Source organism: Phoca vitulina, unplaced genomic scaffold (genome assembly GCF_004348235.1).
Source record: "Phoca vitulina isolate PV1807 unplaced genomic scaffold, GSC_HSeal_1.0 scaffold3, whole genome shotgun sequence".
NCBI lineage: Eukaryota > Metazoa > Chordata > Mammalia > Carnivora > Phocidae > Phoca > Phoca vitulina.
In genome coordinates this window covers 87,822,330-87,844,428 of record NW_022589706.1, presented here as the reverse complement: position 1 = coordinate 87,844,428, position 22,099 = coordinate 87,822,330, and the positions used below count along the sequence as shown (strand labels likewise).

Here is a 22,099-nt window from a genome sequence, read left to right as displayed (position 1 = left end):
GACCTGAATGGGGGCTACTGGGAGTCATCCAAATCAGAACCTGTCACAATATTGAAAGTGATTCACTTTACCTTCGTGTGAGCATCCTGGTCAGCCCCGTGCTTAGTAAGAATGTCAGCAACATTCACTTTATCTTCCTGGGCTGCAAGGTGTAAAGACGTGAGTCCACTCTATAGAGAGAATGGAAGCAAATGGGTACATTTGAGGAAGAAAATATGTTTCATCATCTATAATAGCATGTCTTGAAAAAATCCTGGAAAATTCATAGCCTCTCCCTAGCACCTGCAACTTTTGATCTCTAAAACAAACCCTCCAAGCTAATATGCCTTTCTAAGACATATTCTCTAAGTTAATCAACAAATTACATTTTCTTTATTTGGGTACTTCTATTATGATGTGAGAACTTTAAAATAACTCAGCTAATAAGCTTCCAAACAACATTCATTTCAAATCCATCTGTGCCTCCTGCTGAATCTATTTATTCCCTTAAATAATCAACCAACTACTACTTCTACTTTTTAACCATGGCAATAATCTATATTTTCATCAATAAAATATCATATCAAGGTAAAAAATGTACAGAGTTACAGGAAACGAGTTCAGAATAGTTTTCTCCAGCACTCAAGGATAGTATACTATTTTGGGGGTTCCTCTAACTGCTAAATAAAAGTAACCCCATCATTTATATATAGCACCATAAACTGGCCAGTTTTATATAAAATGTTTGGCATTTATACATCAAGTAAATATTCTGATTAATTGTATATACAGTTCAAATACAGTTAAGAACTAATACAAGATGGAAGCGTGGAGAAAGGAGAGGGAAAGGGTGCTTTCCTCAGTCAATGCCACAATCTAGCAGCCTCACTATGTGTGCAAGTAGCCTCCAGCACACAAAACTGAAATGAAAAGAGTATCTTTAAAACGTAAATCATTTGTGTATTTAACAGGTGTTTTCTGAGAATCTTTCATATGCCAGGAGGTATTCTAGGTATTTGAATATATCAGTGAACAAACATTTCTGCCCTATATTCTAGCTAACAGTATATTCATACCCTATGTTTCTCTCCCCCCTGCTACTGCTCAAATACCTAGTATATTCATCCCTCCCTGTATGTCCTGCAGCTATACATTGAGTTAGCGAACTTAAGCTCCGAGTTGGCAACTCCCCCTTCCCCCACTCTCCCAATTCATGTCCAGAGAGATTCTACCAGCCCCCCTGACTGTGGCTTTGCAGATCTGCCTTTCCACAGTCAGCCAGGTTCTTCAAAATTCATGATCTCTAGCCAGGGTGTAATCCTAGAAATGGATAAGTCCTCTGATCTTTAAAAAACATAAGTGATGGGGCGCCTGGGTGGCTCAGTCGTTAAGCGTCTGCCTTCAGCTCAGGTCATGATCCCAGAGTCCTGGGTTCGAGCCCCGCATCGGGCTCCCTGCTCCGCGGGAAGCCTGCTTCTCCCTCTCCCACTCCCCCTGCTTGTGTTCCCTCTCTTTCTGTGTCTCTCTCTCTCTCTGTCAAATAAATAAATAAAATCTTTAAAAAAAATAAAAATAAAAAATAAAAAAAATAAAAAACATAAGTGATATGTACAGAGGGAAAAACATTCTCCAATTAGAGAGAAGGTTTTTTTATTTGAGCTTTTAAAAAGCTTGGGGCTTTTTAATCCTTACAGTTCTGGCTGAGCTCAGCTCTGAGTTTCATAAACCATCAGGATGAGATCAAAGATATACCCTTTCGCATTAAAATGTCCTCCCTTCTAAATACTATCTAGTCCTAAAGTATAAACAATATGAATATTGGAACAGAAGATTCTTCCTCATTCTGATTTTCTTCATATGAAAATAGCAAACAAAAATATTTCTCTTTATGGAGACAACTGGTCTTTTAAAAATGTTATTGAAGTGACTATTAAAGGAAATGATCATCATATATCAAGAAGACATTTTTAATGGCATGTCAAATATATGTGCTGTTTTCTACACTATTTGCAGAATGGATTTTCTACAATATAAGATTACAAACTAACAGCCAGTATGAAAATCCTCTACAACTTATTATGATAAATTTGTATACCTAAATCAAATTATGAAAACTCTTCTAATAAATCAAGAAAATAGAAGATGTTGAAGGAATTCATGCCAAAAAAAGGAATTTATTTTCTAAGATGCACTAGAGGACTCTACAACTGGTTTTTATTATTACATGGTGATTTACTCTAGTGACAAATACATCATACCTCTTTTTAGGATAGCACCCAAATCTAATATTGAAATCATTGTTATAAAGATAACATAATTACTTTGTGGTCCAAAATTGAATATATTTCTTCACTGTGGAGTATGCAAGTCAAAAATATTCATTAAATATTTGCTGATTGACTGCTAAAACCCTCTCAAAGGAAGTAATATGTTTAGAAGAATACCATTAGGGAGGGACATAGTTAACTGATTCCAGATATGAATATAAATTAAAAACAGCACTATCAGAAGCATCACATGACCAGTTTCATGAAATGTCTAGAATTTCATTCTACTCAAAATTTTCCTTGATTTGTTTATGGATTTCTCGTGTTTAGTTTCAAATGAAGATTTGTTTTTAACGGACAATAAACACTATCTGCCCCCTTCATATACAACTGGTCTTAGTGAGAATATCCCCAGTAGGGGAAATGATCACCTGGATGGCATGATGTCAATGGCCACAAGGAAATCCATGCCCCAGACTTTAATGACAGCTGAGGCATTGAATTTCACCATAAGGCTTTAGCATGTTCATTTCTGTTAAAATGCAAATATCTTTTGGAGGAATAACTCTATCAGTAGCTCTCACTATACTTTAAAAAATGATCCATGAGGACTTCTGATAGAGAACAAAGAAGCGTATAAGGGCAAGGGATTTACTGGAATAGTTCTGAGTGATAAAGACACAGAATAGGGACTCTAGAGGCATTCAGGACAACTTGTCTTTTTCAAAACTATTTCTAAAGGAAATAATGCTACATAACCTATTGATAAACATTATTTTTTTTTAAGATTTTATTTATTTCACAGAGAGAGACACAGCAAGAGAGGGAACACAAGCAGGGGGAGTGGGAGAGGGAGAAGCAGGCTTCCCGCAGAGCAGGGAGTCCGATGGCAGGGCTCGATCCCAGGACCCTGGGATCATGACCTGAGCTGAAGGCAGACGCTTAATGACTGAGCCACCCAGGCACCCCTGATAAACATTATTAAGACCAATTCACATATGAGTTTCCAAAAGCACTAATTAGCTCAACAGTGAGATGTAGAAAACACAGTACTTGTGTATTTGTGAAAAATCCTCAGAAACTTAATTTTCACTAAACCTATACTTTGTGTTACAAAAAGCATTAAGAGTTGTAAGTGATGAGCTAACTTGTAAATATAGGCTTCAATTTTTAGTTTCTCAGAATCTGACTCCAGTGGAGTACATAAAGTATAAAATAGATATACATTAAATAGATAGGTAGGTAGGTAGGTAGAGTTGCAGATATATATGTAGAGAAAGAGGGAGATGTATAGACAGACATGTAATTGTAAAAATCCAAGTATTTCCATATTTGAATAATGTCTTTTCCCCCTATATTCCTGACTCTTACTCTATTATAGTTAATATGCTTGCCCACAAAGGCTGAAATGACTGAGGTTCTTTATTAAAAACACTGATTCTCTGGCCACCACCACCAGAACCACCCAAACTAAGCTAAAGTTGGCTCAGAAATCTCTATTTTACTGAGTTCCCTGCATGCGTCCCTCCCCCAGCCCCCAGGTGCCTCTCATGCTCAGCCGGGCTGGAGAATGGCTTAGGTAGTGGCCATGGACCAAGAGCTTAGAATCAGTTGTTTGGGCAAGAGCCCAAATGAACTGTCACCTCTCTCTCTATCTCTCTCTCACTCTCCCTCTTTCTGTCTGAAATTTAGAATTAAGACCAGCAGGTACTATGGCAATCTCGACGGACTGCTTTAACTGCCGTGATGTTAACTCTTGGGAGCTATAGGGTCACCACTTTGGTCACATACACAACGAAACAGAGAAAGTAGATCTGTAGAGAGAGGTAAAAGAAACTGACTTGCAGGGAAAAGTCAAGATTCAAAAAATGCAGCCATACAGGCAGAGAGTCGGCCTCTTGCTTCCTTGTGGTTTTTTCCTCATAAGGCTCCGACTGTTATTGTCCTTGAATTCTAGAAGTAATCTCTGTTTCCTTTTAATACATCCCCTCCTTCTGTTCCAAGTTATCTTTGATCGGTTTCTGTTTACATTCATCTGAGAGACTCTTGGCTAAAACAAGAGGTAAAAACAATACCTTGGTTGACATGTGGATATTGGCTCCCTTATCCAGAAGCAAGGTGACCATATCCGTGTGCCCCTCCTGTGAGGCCAGGTGGAGTGGGGTTACTCCTTGTTTTGTTACAATGTTAGTCTCTGCTCCATAGTTCAGGAGCGTGGAAGCTATCTGCATTTGATTCTTCTTGGCAGCAATATGTAAAGGAGTATAGCCATTCTAGAAAAAAAAATAAAACAAATATATCTTGTAAGCTTAGCACTTGACCTAATATATATCTCCAAAGGAAATAAGAATCTCTAATCAACAGAAAAGTTATAAAGTGAGTTTATAGTAAATCCAAATTCTTACCCATTGCAAGTTCCCATCTAACAACACCCAAATCTTTACAACTAATATCACAAGGCACCCATTCTATTTTAAGACAGGTATAGATACAAAAGCCCCAAAGCTTAACAACTTCTTCTTACAATATTGGTTCTTTCCTGCAGAGCAACATAAAATAAGCCAGGTTCCTCTCCTACATGACTGTCCTTCAAATACCTGGAGATGGTTTTCATATCTCCCTTTAGGCTTCTTTTCCAGGTTAAACTTCCCCAGTCCTTTAACTATTCCTGATAAAAGCCCCATTGCTAGACCTCTCCATTAAGGATGACCTGTTCTAGACTGATTCTAGTTTGTCAATAGTGCTCTCGAATTGTGCAACCTGGAACTGAATGCTATACTTCAGACACAGTTTTAGTAGTACAGAATAAAATGGAATTCTTTCTTTGATCTTGTTATAACACTCCTGCTATTATGCTTCTGGGTGGATTGTACTTTTTATTCATTCGATAGCTATTTAGTAAGTTGCGAGCATGTGCCAGGCAGTGTGCTAGGTATAGGGATACAGAGGTGGACAAGACACAATCCCTGTCTTTAAGGGGTTGCATTCTAGTGGAAAATATATTAAGCAACAAAATTGGCTTATATCAATCCTGTGGCCTATTAAAATCCTAGATCTTCCACTTGTCTCTACAACCTGTGGGCTCAAAAGTAGAAATATGAGGATACTAGTTTTATGTGGCAGTTTGTAGAGAGGACCAGAGGAATTCATACTTGGCTTACAAGAGCCAAACGTTAATCCCTATACTTAGTTAAAAGAAAAAACAAACAAGCAAACAGACCTCTAGAACAAATGTTAGTATGGAACCTATATTGTTTCCTTTCCTTTCCTTTTTCAAGTCTGGTAGAATTTTCCATGAAAAACGTGTAATAGAAATTAAAAAGAGTGGCCTTGCCATGAACTGTGATATAATGAAGGTAAAGACAGCATAACGATCAATTGCTTCTTGTGAATCTATCATAAGATAATTTTAGGTTATGTTATTTCCTTAAGTCTAACTGCAAAGGGTACCAAAAATTAAAAGGAGTTTTGAGAACTTAAATATCTTTATATGCCATCATCAAATCTTGATCCTCAATGATCTGATCTGATCTATCTACTCTGCCCCATTTCTCCAAGCAAAAATAAGCATCTTTCAGTTCAGATAAATGATATTTCTCTTTAAGCTGCTGAGGAAATTTGGCAGCTCTCCTTAGAAGCCTGTTCATGGTCTGATCATTGGTCCCAGATGCTCCAGGTGTTCTAGAACACTGCACTTGGACCATGGGCTCTATTAAATTAAAGGATACGTAAATTTTTGTGGACCCTGTAAGTTTAGGATCTTTTTTTTTTTTTTTTGCTATAGTGTGTTTTCGTCAGTCCAAATGTCCCCCATTCCTGCACGTGGGCTCTACCAAAGTTAGGTGAATTATCAGAGTAAATCTACCAAGGTTAGGAAGTCAGAGACTTACATGGAGGAGGACAGGAGGTTTTATCAAAACAACATAAGAGATCATTAAAAAGAGTGTCAATTTTGGCAATGTAAGAGATCTGACTGTCCAGCAGATACTTGATCTACAAGATCTAAATAGTCCTCCTACTCCACATAGAGTGAAATTTTTTGGAACCAAATAACCACACACAGAAAAAAAATCCAGTGAAAACTAAGAAAAGCTTCTGGGCTCTGGTAGAAAGAAGCAAACAGGTTCTAGAGTCCAAGGGATTATGTCTCTGGCTAGGGCAAGTGGTTGCAGTGAATACAGAGTCAAAAGTGGAGATGGGGCGGGGGGGTGCCTGCGTGGCTCAGTTGTTTAAGCATCTGCCTTCGGCTCCAGTCATGATCCCGGGGTCCTGGGATCTAGCCCCCACATCGGGCTCCCTGCTCAGTGGGAGGTCTGCTTCTCCCTCTCCCTCTGTCCCTGCCCCCTGCTTGTGTTCTCTCTCTCAAATAAATAAATAAAATCTTAAAAAAAAAAAAGTGGAGATGGGGGTGGGGGTACAACCAACTGGAAGCCTCTTGGAGTGGCCCCAGAACTGAAGGACTCATGCTCATCAACAGGCTGGGGCAGATGAGTGGAAGATACTAGAGGAGCCTCCTGAACACCACCCTACTACAGATGCTGGAGTAGATATTGCTCTACCTGGTCTTATGGACTCTATGTGTGTACCTAAGAGTAAGGACCATACACTGTAGAGGCTAGAGATCAGGGCTATATTTGTCTTTTTGGGAAAACCCTACAGATTATTTTATAATTTAGGTCCTCTCTCCCAAGTAGATTGAAAGTCCCTTGTGGGAGGAGAACAAAGTTTTACTACACTTCTTTCTTTATACATAGTAAGAGTTCAAATAGTGTTGTTGGGTATTGATGAAATCTTTCATATCTATATTGAGGATGGCCAGCTTGGAGAGTTAATGAAAAAAATACTGGCATGTTAAAGGAGTAGGTATTTTTATTCCATTGAAATAGTTGCTTAGTCTTCATTCTTTCATTTAAATGTATTGAGAATCCACATAATACTATATGAGATAATTTAGGGATATGTAGATGAATATGACATGATTACTGTCCTCAAGTAGTTTATCATCTAGGACGAAGAAAGACATCAAATAAATGCAGAATTGATGAGACTACTGAGAGAAGGATATAAAGGAATAAGAATGATATGCATAATTATAAATATTTGCCCTCCTCTTTTTTTTTTTTTAAGATTTTATTTATTTATTTGACAGAGAGAGACACAGTGAGAGAGGGAACACAAGCAGGGGGAGTGGGAGAGGGAGAAGCAGGCTTCCCGCAGAGCGGGGAGCCTGATGTGGAGCGGGGAGCCCGATGTGGAGTGGGGAGCCCGATGCGGGGCTCGATCCCAGGACCTGGGATCATGACGTGAGCCAAAGGCAGACACTTAACGACTGAGCCACCCAGGCGCCCCTGCCCTCCTCTTTTGATAGTTAAAATATTTTATTATTAGTGTATATTCGTACCAATAAAATATGCATGTATATGTATATATGTAGATGTATATGTAGGTATGTTATAAAGTTATGTATATTTATATTGTATCATATATAATATATGCAAAATATATGGTATTATACAGAGTATACTTTTTATATAGAATATCCCATTTTATTATATGTGTATATGTATAATTTAAATAGCCTAGTAATGGGTATTAAAGAGGGCACGTTCTGCATGGAGCACTGGGTGTTATATGCAAATAATGAATCATGGAACACTACATCAAAAACTAATGATGTTGGGACACCTGGGTGGCTCAGTCGGTTAAGCGGCTGCCTTCAGCCCGGGTCATGATCCCAGGGTCCTGGGATTGAGTCCCACATCGGGCTCCTTGCTCAGCGGGGAGCCTGCTTCTCCCTCTGTCTCCCTCTGCTTGTGCTCTCTCTGTCAAATAAATAAAATCTTAAAAAAAAAAAAAAAAACTAATGATGTAATGTATGGTGATTAACATAACATAATAAAAAATAAATAAATAGACACATGAGTACACATATACATATTTATATAATAGAAGTAGAATAATTCTCTCTCCACTACTTTGGGACATAGTGGACCTAATGGTTAGGAGTGCTGGTTCTAGGAGCACCTTGCTGGCTCAGTCAAAAGAACAGGTAACTTTTGATCTCAGGGTTGTGAGTTCGAGCCCCACATTGGGTGTAAAGATTACTAAAAAAAAAAAAAAAAAAAAAAAATTAAAAAAAAAGAGTGCTGGTTCTAAAGTCAAATTGCTTGAGGTCAAATCTCAGCTCTATCACTTATCAGTCAAGTGACTTTGGATAAACAAATTAATCTATTCAAATCTCACTTTTTTATCTGTAAAATAGAAATGATTATGACACCAATCTCATAGCATTATCATGAGATTAAATGAGATAGTGCATGCAAAGTGGTAGGTACAGTATTTGGTAAATAAATGGGAGTTGTGCTGTTTTATTATGTCATCTAACATAGCATGAATATCTTCCTAACACAATAAATACTTTTTAAATAAATCCTGATAAAATATATGCTTGAATTAATGAAAGATATAATGATTATTTCATGTATTATGTGAGACTCATGCATATTTTTGGCATAATAAAGGGGCAACTCAAATAGTGAGAAATGCCCTGTCCGTTGGTACAAATCTTAATTGGCACTGTCTCAGAAATTGGTGGTATATATACATCAAAAAGGAATTCCTAGTCTCAGAACTTAAAAGGATGTATATTAGAGTTAACATGGATGAAATACTTAAAGAAAAAAGAAACGAAGAGCCTTTCATATACCATAATGAAAAAATTGAGGTCTAAAGGAATAAGCAAAAAAAAAAAAAAAAAGGTTATGTTATGTCATAACATTCTGGTTATAGGGGAAAAGGAAAAACCTACTGCCTTTATTGTGTTTCATTTCTCAAAATTCAAAACTTTAGTCTCTAAAACACTGTGTGTTAGCAGTAAAAGTCACCTCTACTGTTTTGTAGGCATATCCCCTTAATCTATGCTGACTTTTAAAAAATCTTAAAAGGCTTTGTGGAAGTAACTGGTAGAAATAATAATAATAATAAATAGTACCAAAAGCTACTATCACTAGGACTATTTGCAGTTATACCATACCATGTGTTTAAAGAACAATTCCCTAAAACAACATGGAAAGAGCTAGAGAGTATAATGCTAAGTGAAATCAGTCAGTCAGAGAAAGACAAATACCATAAGATTTCACTCATATGTGGAATTTAAGAAACAAAACAAACAAGCAAAGGATAAAAAGAGACAGAGCCAAACCAAGAAATAAACTCCTAACTCTAGAGAACAGACTGCTGGTAATGAAGGGGGGTGGGGAGGTACGATGGTTGAAACAGGTGGTGGGGATTAAGAAGGGCATTTGTCATGATGAGCACCAGGTGATGTATGGAAGTGTTCGATCATTCTATTGTACACCTGAAACTAATAAAAAACTGTAGGTTAACTATACTGGAATTAAAATTTAAAAAATGAAAGAACAATTCCCATGTGCAGTCTGATTATAGTTGCACCCTATCTCTGCCAATCCTCTTCTGCGGTCCTCACCTTGGCCGTGGCATGCGGGGAAGCACCCTTCTCCAGTAACAGCAGTGCTACCTTCTGGTTGTCATAATGAGCAGCAACGTGGAGCGGGGTAAGGCCGTTCTGTAAAGGGTGTGTTTAAATTCAGCATTAATAAATTAGCGTGAGCTGCCCTGAAGCTACCCAAATGCATGGAAACTGGTATCGATTAAGTCCATGTTAATTAATTAATATGGTCAATAAAAAAATCAAATCAATACCTAATGATTTTCATATTAGAAACTTAGCTAAAACTGAAAATGTCTGGTGGAGTGTAAGTTGACACAGGTTATCTGGATAGCCACCGTAAATAAAAGTCTGAAATGCTATGCAAGAATTACTACATTAACATTGCAAGGATTCTTCTAAATTTAGTGAAGAGGACATACATTGAAGGCACAGCTCTAAATGCCTTCTAAATTAGTGTGGATGTGGACAGGTCACGGGCAGATATCCCCCTCGTGTCTATCTGGCATAGTTTCATCAGTCGCCTTCATACTCCTTTCAGAAGAGTGAGAAAAATATCTTGAGGTACAGATCTCCAAAGCTTCCAACCTGACTGAGTTAGGTAACTGTCATGTATTAGTAAAACTCTTTACCTTCCCGGCAGAATCTGCGGCAGCACGGCGTTGTAAGAGGAGTTTTGCCACATCCAGGCTTCCATACTTGGCTGCTACATGCAGGGGAGTAAAACCCTTCTGAAAATGCGAAGAAACAAAAGTAAAATGTAATCTTTATTTTTGTGACTCCTAACAAAATCTTTTTGTTTGTTAACATACTGAGCAAACTATGTTGAGTCTCTATTTGGGAAAAATATTAGAAGCATTAAATCTGTTAGCCACAAACAAGGACTAGAATAAAGAAGGAAATTTAACATGCAAGAGTTTGGCTTGATAGATTGAACGAAACAGATTTTATTTTAAGGTCTTGCAAACTGAAATTTGACTTTATAGGTTTGAAATTTATAAAGGCCACTGGTGTCCCTAAAATGGCTCTCTTTAGTGATTGGGGGCAGGGGTGGGGACAGCTTGTCTTTTTCCTGCCTCTAAAATTAATAGGATTGAGACAATAGCTGCCTTCTCTCCAATCCTTCTTTTTCTATCCTTTTTATAATACCTGAATTCCAAATTTCTTCATTTAAATTTTAGGATATTTCAGCAGCCCTGGTAAAAAAATTGTTACTGTGATTCAGTTGATTTGCATTTTCTGAAGAAATAGCAAGATAAATGGTCGACAGAGAAAAAAAATGCTCACTACTAAAAAGCACCTCCTATCCTGTTATCTAGCCCCTTTCCCAGAAGACCCACACTGTATAAAAGACCAATTCCTTTTGTAAAATACACTCTACTTCAGGCATAATGTTGAGCTGATTGTCAGACTTTTAAACACACCAGTGTAAAGCTTTTTTAAAAGAATGCTCTGTTACCCATGTTTATATGTGCAGATTCAATGTCTTGTGTGCCTAACTAATGTCATTCTCTGTCATTAGCTGTGTTACAAACACAGCCAAGTCCCTGGACTCAGATCTCAAGGATGGCACGGTTCCTACACCATGATCTCAAATCCATCCTCTTGGCCAGACATGTCTAACCACATGCTCTTCTGGCACTAAAGTGAGAGTGGAAGAGTTCTAACGCTGACCGGGGCCTGTAAAACACACCAAGCAAATGTGCCGGGTGTAGGTGGTCTAAGGTATGGCTTATCCTTGGGACCACTGAATCCCTCATCACAATACAGAATTTCTCCCAAGAAACAATACTGCCCTTTCACAGTGTCACCACACGAATTATGTTTAATTAAAATGTTGTTCTTCTTTTTGCTTCTTTTTGAACATTTGGTACTAATCAGTCCTTGGAGGAGAGTGATTCTTTCACTTTCTCCAAATGTGGGACAAATATAGGAAGTATTTCCTCCTCTTGCATTAGTCCGTTTCAGCCAACATTTATTGTTAATGTTCTCCCTCTGCTCAATGTACACAATGATTGGGGTGACACTCAGGATGAAGTAGAATTCTTTGAGAAAAAAAAATACATGATAAGGAAGAAAAAGAAATGCCTTGTCCATAAAGTCCTGCTGGAATAGTGATCCAGGCCCTTTATAAATTTGGAACATATTATTAGACAAAACCACACAGAATCTTTACTGTAGAATCACAAAATAGGGGTTGGAAAGCATCTCTTGAGTCATACATCTTCCTCCTTCCCCATGTTAATTTCCTCAGGATTTCATTTACCCTCTGATATTTAGAAACACTCAAATAGCTTTAATGATGATGAGTCAACTATTCATCAGAACCCCAGTGAGTTCCACTACTGAACTGCTCAATTTAATAGTTCCTTCCATTTAACCTCAGTACTTGACTGTGGCTTTAGATATATCTTTTAAATTCTAAAAATCTTTGCAAGGCACTATGTTGTATTCTCTATTTCTGTATTTTACATATCTGAATTTATTTATCACCTTCATCTGGTGAGATGATCACCCAGTCTTTCTTGGGTTGTTGTTGTTATCACTATTACATTTGTTGCTTAGTTTCTGATTTAAAAAAAAAAAGACTTAAAATCCTTTCAACTCTTCAGATTTCAGCATTTGAATAATTATTTCTTACATTAAAACATGTTTTATAGCCACAGGCAACCAGATTAAGTCATAATGGCTAGTGGGCCGTTCCTACTTCTAGGAGGACAGATGCCACAACATTCCTTGAGTTCATACTTCTCCCTCAGATGTAGTACTTATGACTATTTGCTATGAGCAAATTGAAAATGTCTTTTAAATAAGATGAATCACTGTTGTATTTATGGGAATTATTTTGCCTTGCAAACAATACACTTGTTGTGGGCTTTAAACTTGTCTCATTTTTCTACTCTTCTGTACCCATCCAATTTCTTTTGCTCTGATTAGCTGAGTGTGTTCATGTTTTATTCTAAGTCATATCCAAGTAGTGAATTTCAAATAGAATGTATCAAGTGGAAAAAAAATTATTCTGCCCTAGCATGAAACTTTGAACATAAGTAAAGTTCAGGCTGGTGTATACAAAGAATATACAACCAATAAAGTGCTTCTCTAGCCCAGCTCTATTTAGACACCGTAAATACCCAAGCAAGAATATAGCTGATAAATATCAGAGAGCAGAATGGGAATGACAGCTGATACCAGAGTTGGAAAAATGCAGAATCAAGTAAGGTGAACTTCTAGATAGTACTAAAACTCTTAGCAAATATAGTATTGCCAATTTAATGCAATTTTCTTTTCTTCATTAGTAATACTAGTTCAATGTATTTGGGAACCTTCTATTTTTTCTCTTGGGAATACATTATAGATTTTCTAATGCAAAGAGAAGAGAAAGTAGCCCTTGCTCTATGGAAATAATCTTAGTTAAAAAGGCACCAGACACCTGTATTAGAAACAATACTACTTAGAAGGATGGAATCCAGCACTCATTATTGAAAATATTATATGGGATTTCAAAATCCCCTTTGATGATTTAGGAAATGAATCTAAAATATTCAAATAGAAAGACGTAAGTCAGAGCCTAAAGAAGATCTACCCTTCTTGATACTGTGGATAGTAGAACAGAGGAAGCCTGACTCAGGATCCCTCTTAGTCCATGTTGTCATGGAGCCATCCCCTTACCTTGGTAGCTAAGGAGTGGGCTGCTCCTGCTTCCAAGAGGACTGATGCCACATCTACCTGGCCTTCCCTGGCAGAGATGTGCAATGGCGTGTACCCATTTGTCGTGGCTGCATCTGGATGAGCCATATGTTGTAGAAGCAGCTGGACAATTTCTGTCTTACCCAGGCGAGAGGCAATGTGCAAAGGTGTCTGTTCCTCCTACAACTCAAGTCAAGTCAAAAATTAGTGCCAGAACAAGCCAGACTTCACTGATAACATATTTCACTCAGATGTTTCCTGACGTCTTCTTGGAATCTCTAGGAACCCCTACCCAAAAAGGAAATTATTCCTACTCTGACCACGATTTATTTTATATTTTGTTATGTAGGTGACCTGTTTGGTCACAAAAATCTTTCTTAGATTTTCTTAGTAGTATGTACTTCCATGAACTTGGTCATTGTTTCCTGGGCACACCAATATGTTACTCAACTCATTAAGGCTTCAGCCCTCACTTATGCTTAAATATAAACCAACTTGTGGTTCTGAATAAGAAAGAAATCTAGTCCCGAAGTACTAAGACCTAGATTCTCATCCAAAAGCTTTCACTAAGAGACAGTATTTATTCTGGGAACTATATCAAGAGAGAAAGAATGAGGGATGCTGGGAAAACTGTTCTTACTCCACTCAAACAAGCCAAGGATAGAAATACTGGTCATTTTCTTCAAGGAGAGACTTCAGATAAGATATTACGACCTGATTTTTTTTTAATGTTCCAGGAAACATTGCAGATGGTTCTGGGACTAACATCCAGGATTTCAGGATGAAATGGAACTCCGGCAAGAAGCAAAGGGGGTTAAGTATTTGCCAAGGGCTTTTCATTTAGAAATGCAGAGAGGACATAGCTGGTATAAGAAATAGGGAGGATATGTTGGAAGAGGCTCAAGAAATCACCTGACTCTAATGTGTAGTCAGAAAATATTTTCATTTCAGTGTTAAGAGAACTAGGCCAAACCATTCTTTTATAAAAAGAAAATTGAGCATAACCTTAGTGATGAAAAAAAGGTATGTCTTTATAATGTGTTCAAGGGCATGTCATAATCAAAGTGAGGAAGGAAAAGCTGGGTCAGCTTTCTAAGCTAAGAATGAATGGAAAAAGGATATAATAGAGTGGGGAAGAGCTGTTCAAATAAATGTAGTATCTTAAAGTATAAGAAAGAAAGTATTCAGAGGGAGCCACAGAAGGAGATGGAATAGCATTATATGAATTTCAGGGTGGTGAGAAGTAAATAATAAATAACAATAACACAAGTGTTTTAGTAATAGAATTGAAATCTTTTTTAAAAATGCAATTTATAACCTTCCTTCATGTACAATGCATACTTAATCCTATTCTTACAAAAGACCCGAAAGGAAGGCATAAGATGTATTATTAGACCATTTTCTGGAAAACGGAGGTTAAGGGGAATTAAAGTGGTTCTCCAGGATTGTTCGAGGTCACCAGGCTATTAAAACAGGACTTGAATTCAGGCATTGGATTCCAAAGACATTCATTGGCCTATACATCCTACAGAAATAGACACAGTAAGTTGGCCACTGAGAAAACTAACAGAATGAGGTGACTCTCAATAGGAAAGGAGACTGACAACACTTCAGAAGATACAACTGTTCTCTGAAACACAGCAGAGAAGAAAATAGACAAATGGGGAAAATTAAATTACAAAGATAAATACAGAACAAAACAACAATAAAAGAACCGAAGAACCTAAGAATAGCTATCATGAACATCTGTCACTTCTGGGTTTCCCTTCTTGCACATCTGCCCAGCACAATTTGATAGAGGCAGGTATTGCAAGTGACATAATCTAAAAGGTGTTCTTGATGAGTGAGCGGGAGACCTGGGGCAATGAAGACACCTTCATCCAGAGCCGGTAGCAGCCAACTATTCGGTTAAATTATCAACTCTTGTCCCTTGGTTCTCAGACCCCAGAGCATTTAGGTACTTGATTTTGTTTGTTTGTTTTTGTTTTTAATTTTTTTAAGAAATAAACTGCCTTGCCTACTTTCTTCAGCTTTTGGTACAGTCCTATCTGAAAGCAAAAAAGGGAAGAACAAACAAGTTTGGTTAGAAAGTCTCTCCACTGGTAACTAGAGGTATAAGACCTTTTAAGGTTTGGGTAATTATTTCCCTGTTGAACTGCAAAAGTTGAATTTGCTGCTCCAAACTAAAGTTAATTCAAGCCAAAGCAAAGAATTGGGAAAGCGCAGAAAATAATATTCATGGAAAGGGCTTTAAAAAGGGAGGGTTGGGCGCCTGGGTGGCTCAGTCGTTGAGCGTCTGCCTTCGGCTCAGGTCATGATCTCAGGGTCCTGGGATCGAGCCCCGCATCAGGCTCCCTGCTCAGCGGGAAGCCTGCTTCTCCCTCTCCCACTCCCCCTGCTTGTGTTCCCTCTCTCACTGTGTCTCTCTCGGTCAAATAAATAAATAAAATCTTTAAAAAAAAAAAAAAAAGGGAGGGTTACCTTGATCCTCTAGGCCTCTTCCATATATAAGGGGTAATAATTCCCTCATCATAAAGTGTCATTGACTGTGATACAGCCTGGACCAGGAAGAGATGAGCTCTGCCTTACTCCCACAAGCTATAGTCTTCCAAAATTAGGAAGACCTGCTGAGCCCCAACTCCTTTACCAAAAGACAGAAATAGCAATGGCTTAGACAAGGTTCAAAGATTTGATCAAATTTCTGCCATTAATTTCTAGCTAACACGATTCTCAGGAAACAAATCGACTGGCAGCTAACTCAAGTTTTAAGGTGAATTAAGTTTCAAGTGAGTTTAAGCCTCGGGGCCCTGTGATTGCTCTATCCCTAAACCAAATGCCAGCCCTCTATATTGTGCCAACAGAACATAGGCACCTCAAGTAAGAGAGCTCCCCAATGGGAGGGCCCCAGTGGTTCTCTCAGTCATATCCATGGAGGATACTGGACAAGGAAGGACCTTTGTGAGGGCAGGGTCCGGGGGCAGGCACACTGATTGACCAATGAACTTATGCCACTGCAGTCCCTGGTCTCTTAGTCTGTCCAGCAAAATCGCCTTCTGCTCTTGACTTAGAAGAGGATGCAGCTCGCACTTTTTAAATGAGAGGCATTGGTGTGGTAAATTATTTTTCTTTCAATATATAGTGGGAGTAGCGCCATGATTATGTAATCATGAGATATTATTTCTAAACCTGATTAAGAAGAATACAGACTATCCAGAGATCTCGTCCTTGGAGTTCAGCATAGTAACTGAGTATAATTGCTGACCATCTCCCCTTTGGGAGGGAGTGAATGATAGAGCAATGTATTAGGTTAAGAGAGAGAGTTTCAGAAGTGCATGCATGTGGGTATGCATGCTGGGAAACCAAGAGGTAAAACAGAACTGATAGATTTTCATTTTTCTGTTCAAGAACCCCTACCCCCTTTTTCTGGGAAGAGCCCTCCCTCCTTTGGGGAAAGAAGGCATCCCCCACTACATGTGGCTCTGGAGGGTCTGCCAATCATCTCACTCCACTTCATGGATGGACCACATGAATGGGCATGGAGCCCAGGCTTAGTACTATATCCTGGCCATAGTGATCAGCCCAGGTGGGAAATGTGACTAATTAGAATCCTATTGTTTGTTTAGATAGGAGAGATAAGGTCTCTCTTTATAGACAAAAAGGAGATAATTATGTCAGCAGAAAAAAGCTAGGAGAAAGATCCAGAATCAAGGAGGAATCCTTTTCTTACTCTTTCTAACTCCATGACCTCAGGAAAGACAGCACAATTTTGGATTTCAGGACCCTAAGCCACCCTACAACACATGGTTGCTCTGTGTGTTAAATAAGGTAATTCATGTTAAAATGCTTTATGAAGTATAGACCACTGTACAAATGTTAACTAAATCAAAGATTTCCAGGCAAACCTAAAGGGCTAAAAAAAGTAGAAACTCATGGTTAAATTACAACTTAAAATAGAACATGTGAAAAGGAAAACCTTAGCTTTTTGCTGCTCAGTATAATCCTGGGATCGGGAACATGCCCGTTGCCTGTGAGTTTGTTAGAAATGCAGATTTGGGGGGTGCCTGGGTGGCTCAGTCGTTAAGCGTCTGCCTTCAGCTCAGGCCATGATCCCAGGGTCCTGGGATCAAGCCCTGCATCGGGCTCCCTGCTCAGTGGGAAGCCTGCTTCTCCCTCTCCCACTCCCCCTGCTTGTGTCCCTCTCTCACTGTGTATCTCTCTGTCAAATAAATTAAAAAAATCTTTTAAATAAAAAAAAATGCAGATTTGGGGCCTCACCCCAACCTACTGAGTTCATTCTGCATTTTAAAAAGATCCCCAGGTGATGTCATGCATAATGACCTTTCAGTAGCAGGGCTCTATCAGGCTGTGGTAGTTTCTCCTGTCTGCAACCAGAAGGATGCTATAGGGAAGGAATTTTAGTTGCAACTTAGGATAGGTGGTAGAGCTGAAAAAACAAAGGATCATGACATTTGATATTTAAACAAGGAGGAATAAAAAAATTAAAGATTTTATTTACATATGTAGACCATGACACTAAACGTAGTTGCGAAAGGAAGTAAAATGATAGAATTGGGGGTGCCTGGGTGGCTCAGTCAGTTAAGCGTCCAACTCTTGATTTTGGTTCAGGTCATGATCTCAGGGTCGTGAGATTGAGCCCTACATGGAGCCTGCTTAAGATTCTCTCTCTCCTTCTCCCTCTGCCCCTCCCCACTCCCACGAACTCTCTCTTAAAAAACAACAAAAAAACAAACAACAACAAAAAACACCAGAACAATAGAATTGATGGAATTTGTGTGTAAAAATTAAAAAAAAAAGAATAAATGTTACAATATTTCAAAGTAAAGAGTCTGTAGCTAGTGGTTTGGAGGAAGGGGTTTCAGATGGTATCCAGAAAAGCATAAGGCAATAATAACAGGCTAAATTGATAACATAAAAAAACTGACAAAGACACATGAAAATAAGCAAATTTCTGTTAAAAATAAATTAAAATTTGAATATAGACAAATATTAAGCAGTTTTATTTTGAAAGATAAACAGGAAACCCTTTTGTCATTGAATATAGATTACAAACATTTACCAGAAATATTATCACAATTTCTGATAAAAATACTGAAGTTCATGATACTCAGAGTACATTGACTGACCATAATTTTTTTTTAAATAGCTGAATGCCAGGTAACCTGGAAAGGAAATGAGAATAGGCAGAGCACAAAAGTTTTTTTAGGGCAGTAACACTAGTCTGCATGGTAAGGATGGATACATGTCATTATACATTTGTCCAAACCAGCAGAATGTGAAACACCAAGAGTAAACCCTAATGTACACTATGGATGTTGGGGGATTATGATGTGTCAATGTGTGTTCATCAATTGTAACACGTGTACCACTCTAGTGGGGAAAGCTGAAAACGTGGGAGCCTATGCATGTGTGGGATCAGGGCGTATATGGGAAGCCTCTGTAACTTCCTTGCAATTTGCTATGAACCTAAAACTGCTCTTAAAAAATAGTCGTGGGGTGGGGGAGAAACAAGAAAAATGCCAAGGCTGGGAAGAATACAGTTTGAACAACAAAAGCTCTAAATACATAAGAAAATAAAATATCGATGATGATTACCAAAGAACATTAATTACACTACTCACACAATGGATAAAAAGGCAGATAAAATCCAAAAGGAAAAGGCTAATATCAAGGCTGCCCATGTTTCACCGGATTTTTCATGAAAATCTGTGGAAAAAATGCTATTAAATTCATAGAGTCAGAGAATGTTAAGAAAGTCTGGAAAGGAGTTTCAAGGTTTCTAAGTCCAACCTTTATATTTTAATGATAAAGACCTAGAAGTGCAATGACTTGCCTGAAATGACAATGTGTAGGACTCTAGCCGGATGCTTTCATTCCAATATAATACCATTTCCAAAAGGGAGTCATGATGGCACAATTCAAGCTGAAGTGAGTTCTAGCCCAGGTACATCAAGTATTGAAGGAGAGAAAGTCTTCAAATATTCTACGAGAATCCCAAAGATGCTAATACAAAAGGTAATGGAATGATGTGGAAAAGGCAATTGAAGATATAGTATATTGATAAAAATTACTAGTATATTCAGTGTAGAGGAAGAAGGTGAAAAAAGCAATTGGAAAGTGAATTAAAAAAAAAAAAAAAGGAAGGAAAAATCAACCTGTAAAGGGATTAGAACCCAATCAGGAACAAGAGAATCTGATCAAGTAATCTCCAGGGCCAAAATTTTATTTTGGAATAGCGGAAGAGCAGAATGTCTAACTACGTAAAATCAGAGCAAGAAGAAAAGTAGAACTCATTACAGAAAGGAAGAAAATAAAACAGATAAAGGTACAACATTAAAACTTTGAGTGTAATTTGTTTTTAAGTAACTAGTAAGTAATGTCTGCAAATTTGATTGGCTTTATGGTATGAAATCAATTTTAATATTCATAGTATCTCTATAATATAGGTCATTTTTTAAAAATTCATGAAAAGAAAAATACATGTAAAAATGTTTTCATAGGTTAAAAAATTACTAGGTTATTCAATGCCACATTTCTTAGATACTAAATTATATATTTTTTTCAAATGTCAATGTTTCTGAAATTGGGGTGCATTTTATTGTGTATATTTACTATACCATTTCCTTTTCTGCCTGAAAAACTACTGAATTGATGCTTCCACTTACAGTCCATGGCATTTCTAAATCAGGGAAATGAAGAATAGTATTCTCTCTTAAAGATGGAACTCATGCGCACAATAGGAGAGAACCCCGAGCACCCGCACCTACCCTGGCTCTGGCGTCGACAAGGGCACCATTTCTCAGTAGGCATCGGACCACTTCGACCTGCCCTGCCCGGGCTGCCATGTGCAATGCAGTCTCCCCACGCTGCCAAGAAACAAAACTCATTGAGTCATAAGGAAACCCACTGCTCTGTATGGTAAAGGATAAAAATGTGCCTTTTTGTGAAATTCAGCAATCAATCCAAAGGTTTAGGAAATCTATGAAAAGGCATAATTATTTCATAATTATTTAGTCTGGAAAAATACAGTTTTGTATCTTCTCCATCTTCATAAGGACAAAACACATGTTTATTTCATTTTTTTTCAGTCTGTAAACTTACCCAAATATCCAGCATACCCTGAGGTTTAACCTCATAGTCAATCTGGCATAACTTAAACTGCTTTAGGTGATATGAAGTCCTCTTTTATCCTCAAACCTATAATCTGTCATCATCACATTTGACTATGTGATAACAACTTGATCCCATTTTTAAGGAGAAACTCTAGATGCTGAAGATCAGGTCAACACAGTGCAAAAGAATCATGTCATTTGTACCATACATAAGTCATTTTTTTTCAGAATTCAAAGTTTACTTCTGAAATAAACTATTTCATATTGGATTTGTCTTTGTGTTATAAGGCTAGACAATGACCGTTTACATAAGAAATTTGATTTGCCCAGGATGTCCCCCTATTATTAATGATCATATTCAATTATAGACAGTTATTTGAGAGAACTACCAAGAGATGAGTAAAGCATCTGTTAACAGTGTCATGTGTTGAGGTGGGCAGCCCTGGGCATCAGGTCATTCCTCAAGTATCTTCGTGCCACATCAAGATACGGCACACTGATCAGGAAATGGTAGCTTAAGCTGTAGCATGAAGGATGATGGTTAGATGAAAGAAATTTTGTCATTGAGAAGCCTGTTAATTACTGCCTGTAAGAGAGAAGGTTTTTGGTTTTGTTTTAATCAATGTATTTTAAAACCCCATGTAGTTCTGAAGAAGGCAGGGGTTCATTTTTCCAAGCAATTTTACAGTTATAAAAAAAAAAAAAAAACAAGACACTGGAACAGAAATGATTACTTCTAGTCACCACAACTATTCTAGAAAATAAAGCTTATTTCAACCAAGTAAAGTAAACCATTCCAAATCAGCTAAATTGACCTTGAAGTTAGTTGTGGTAATTGGATACTTCTGACTAATTCCAGTAAATAATTTCTTCTGATTCCTTGCACAACTTAAGTTTGGTACATAGCTCACAGGTAATTTTTTTCCTAGTATCTGAGACTCATTCTTTATGAAGTTATGAAAAATTCATTTCAAATGATTTGATTTTGAAAGCATTAAACTGGACGTCTAATATTGTTTTCTTTTTTGTTGATAATTAATTCATTTATCTTCTAATGGCCTTGTTTAATGATGACATGTTTTGACTTTTGCAAAGTAAATGTATCTGGAGTGTGTTGGCTTATAAAAATCACATTATTGGAGTAGCAATATTTGTCTTCAACCTTTGGGTGTATGGCAAGATTTTTCCTCTTTGGACAACCATGATTTCTAACTTGTTTTCTATATCACTTAAAACCTGTCTCTAAACAGATGAAGTTAAGGTCGAACTATCTGACAACAACAAAAAGCCCTCAAATCCTTACTCTAAGTCTTATAAAAGTATAGCAATTTTACTAAATTTTACTAATTACTAATAAAGACAAAAATAAATTTCTTTATAAGAAGTTAAGTCAAAGAGGCATCCTGAGTACCTAGTTAATGATAGATTCATTATGTTTAGTTTACAAGCCAAACTTTATCAATAAGGGGTTTTTACAATGTAAAATATTTCCAATACTAGCCTTAATATTTCCAGTATCCTTATTATATACTTGGAATGAGTTATTTTTATGCTATTTATACAATTGA

The 22,099-nt window shown here is 37.5% G+C and overlaps 1 protein-coding gene across 39 annotated transcripts in view; it reads right to left on the bottom strand.

Annotated features, from left to right (window-relative positions):
- The window catches only part of ANK2 (ankyrin 2), a 633,020-nt gene that overhangs the window by 89,963 nt on the left and 520,958 nt on the right, over positions 1-22,099 (bottom strand). For all 39 annotated transcript variants that reach the window (XM_032401030.1, XM_032401034.1, XM_032401024.1 and 36 more), the window contains 6 exons: positions 20,187-20,285; positions 13,384-13,581; positions 10,347-10,445; positions 9,733-9,831; positions 4,322-4,519; positions 72-170 (listed from right to left, as the gene is read on the bottom strand). In XM_032401030.1, the coding sequence (XP_032256921.1) occupies positions 72-170; positions 4,322-4,519; positions 9,733-9,831; positions 10,347-10,445; positions 13,384-13,581; positions 20,187-20,285 (792 nt within the window). The remainder of the gene's footprint in view (positions 1-71; positions 171-4,321; positions 4,520-9,732; positions 9,832-10,346; positions 10,446-13,383; positions 13,582-20,186; positions 20,286-22,099) is intronic.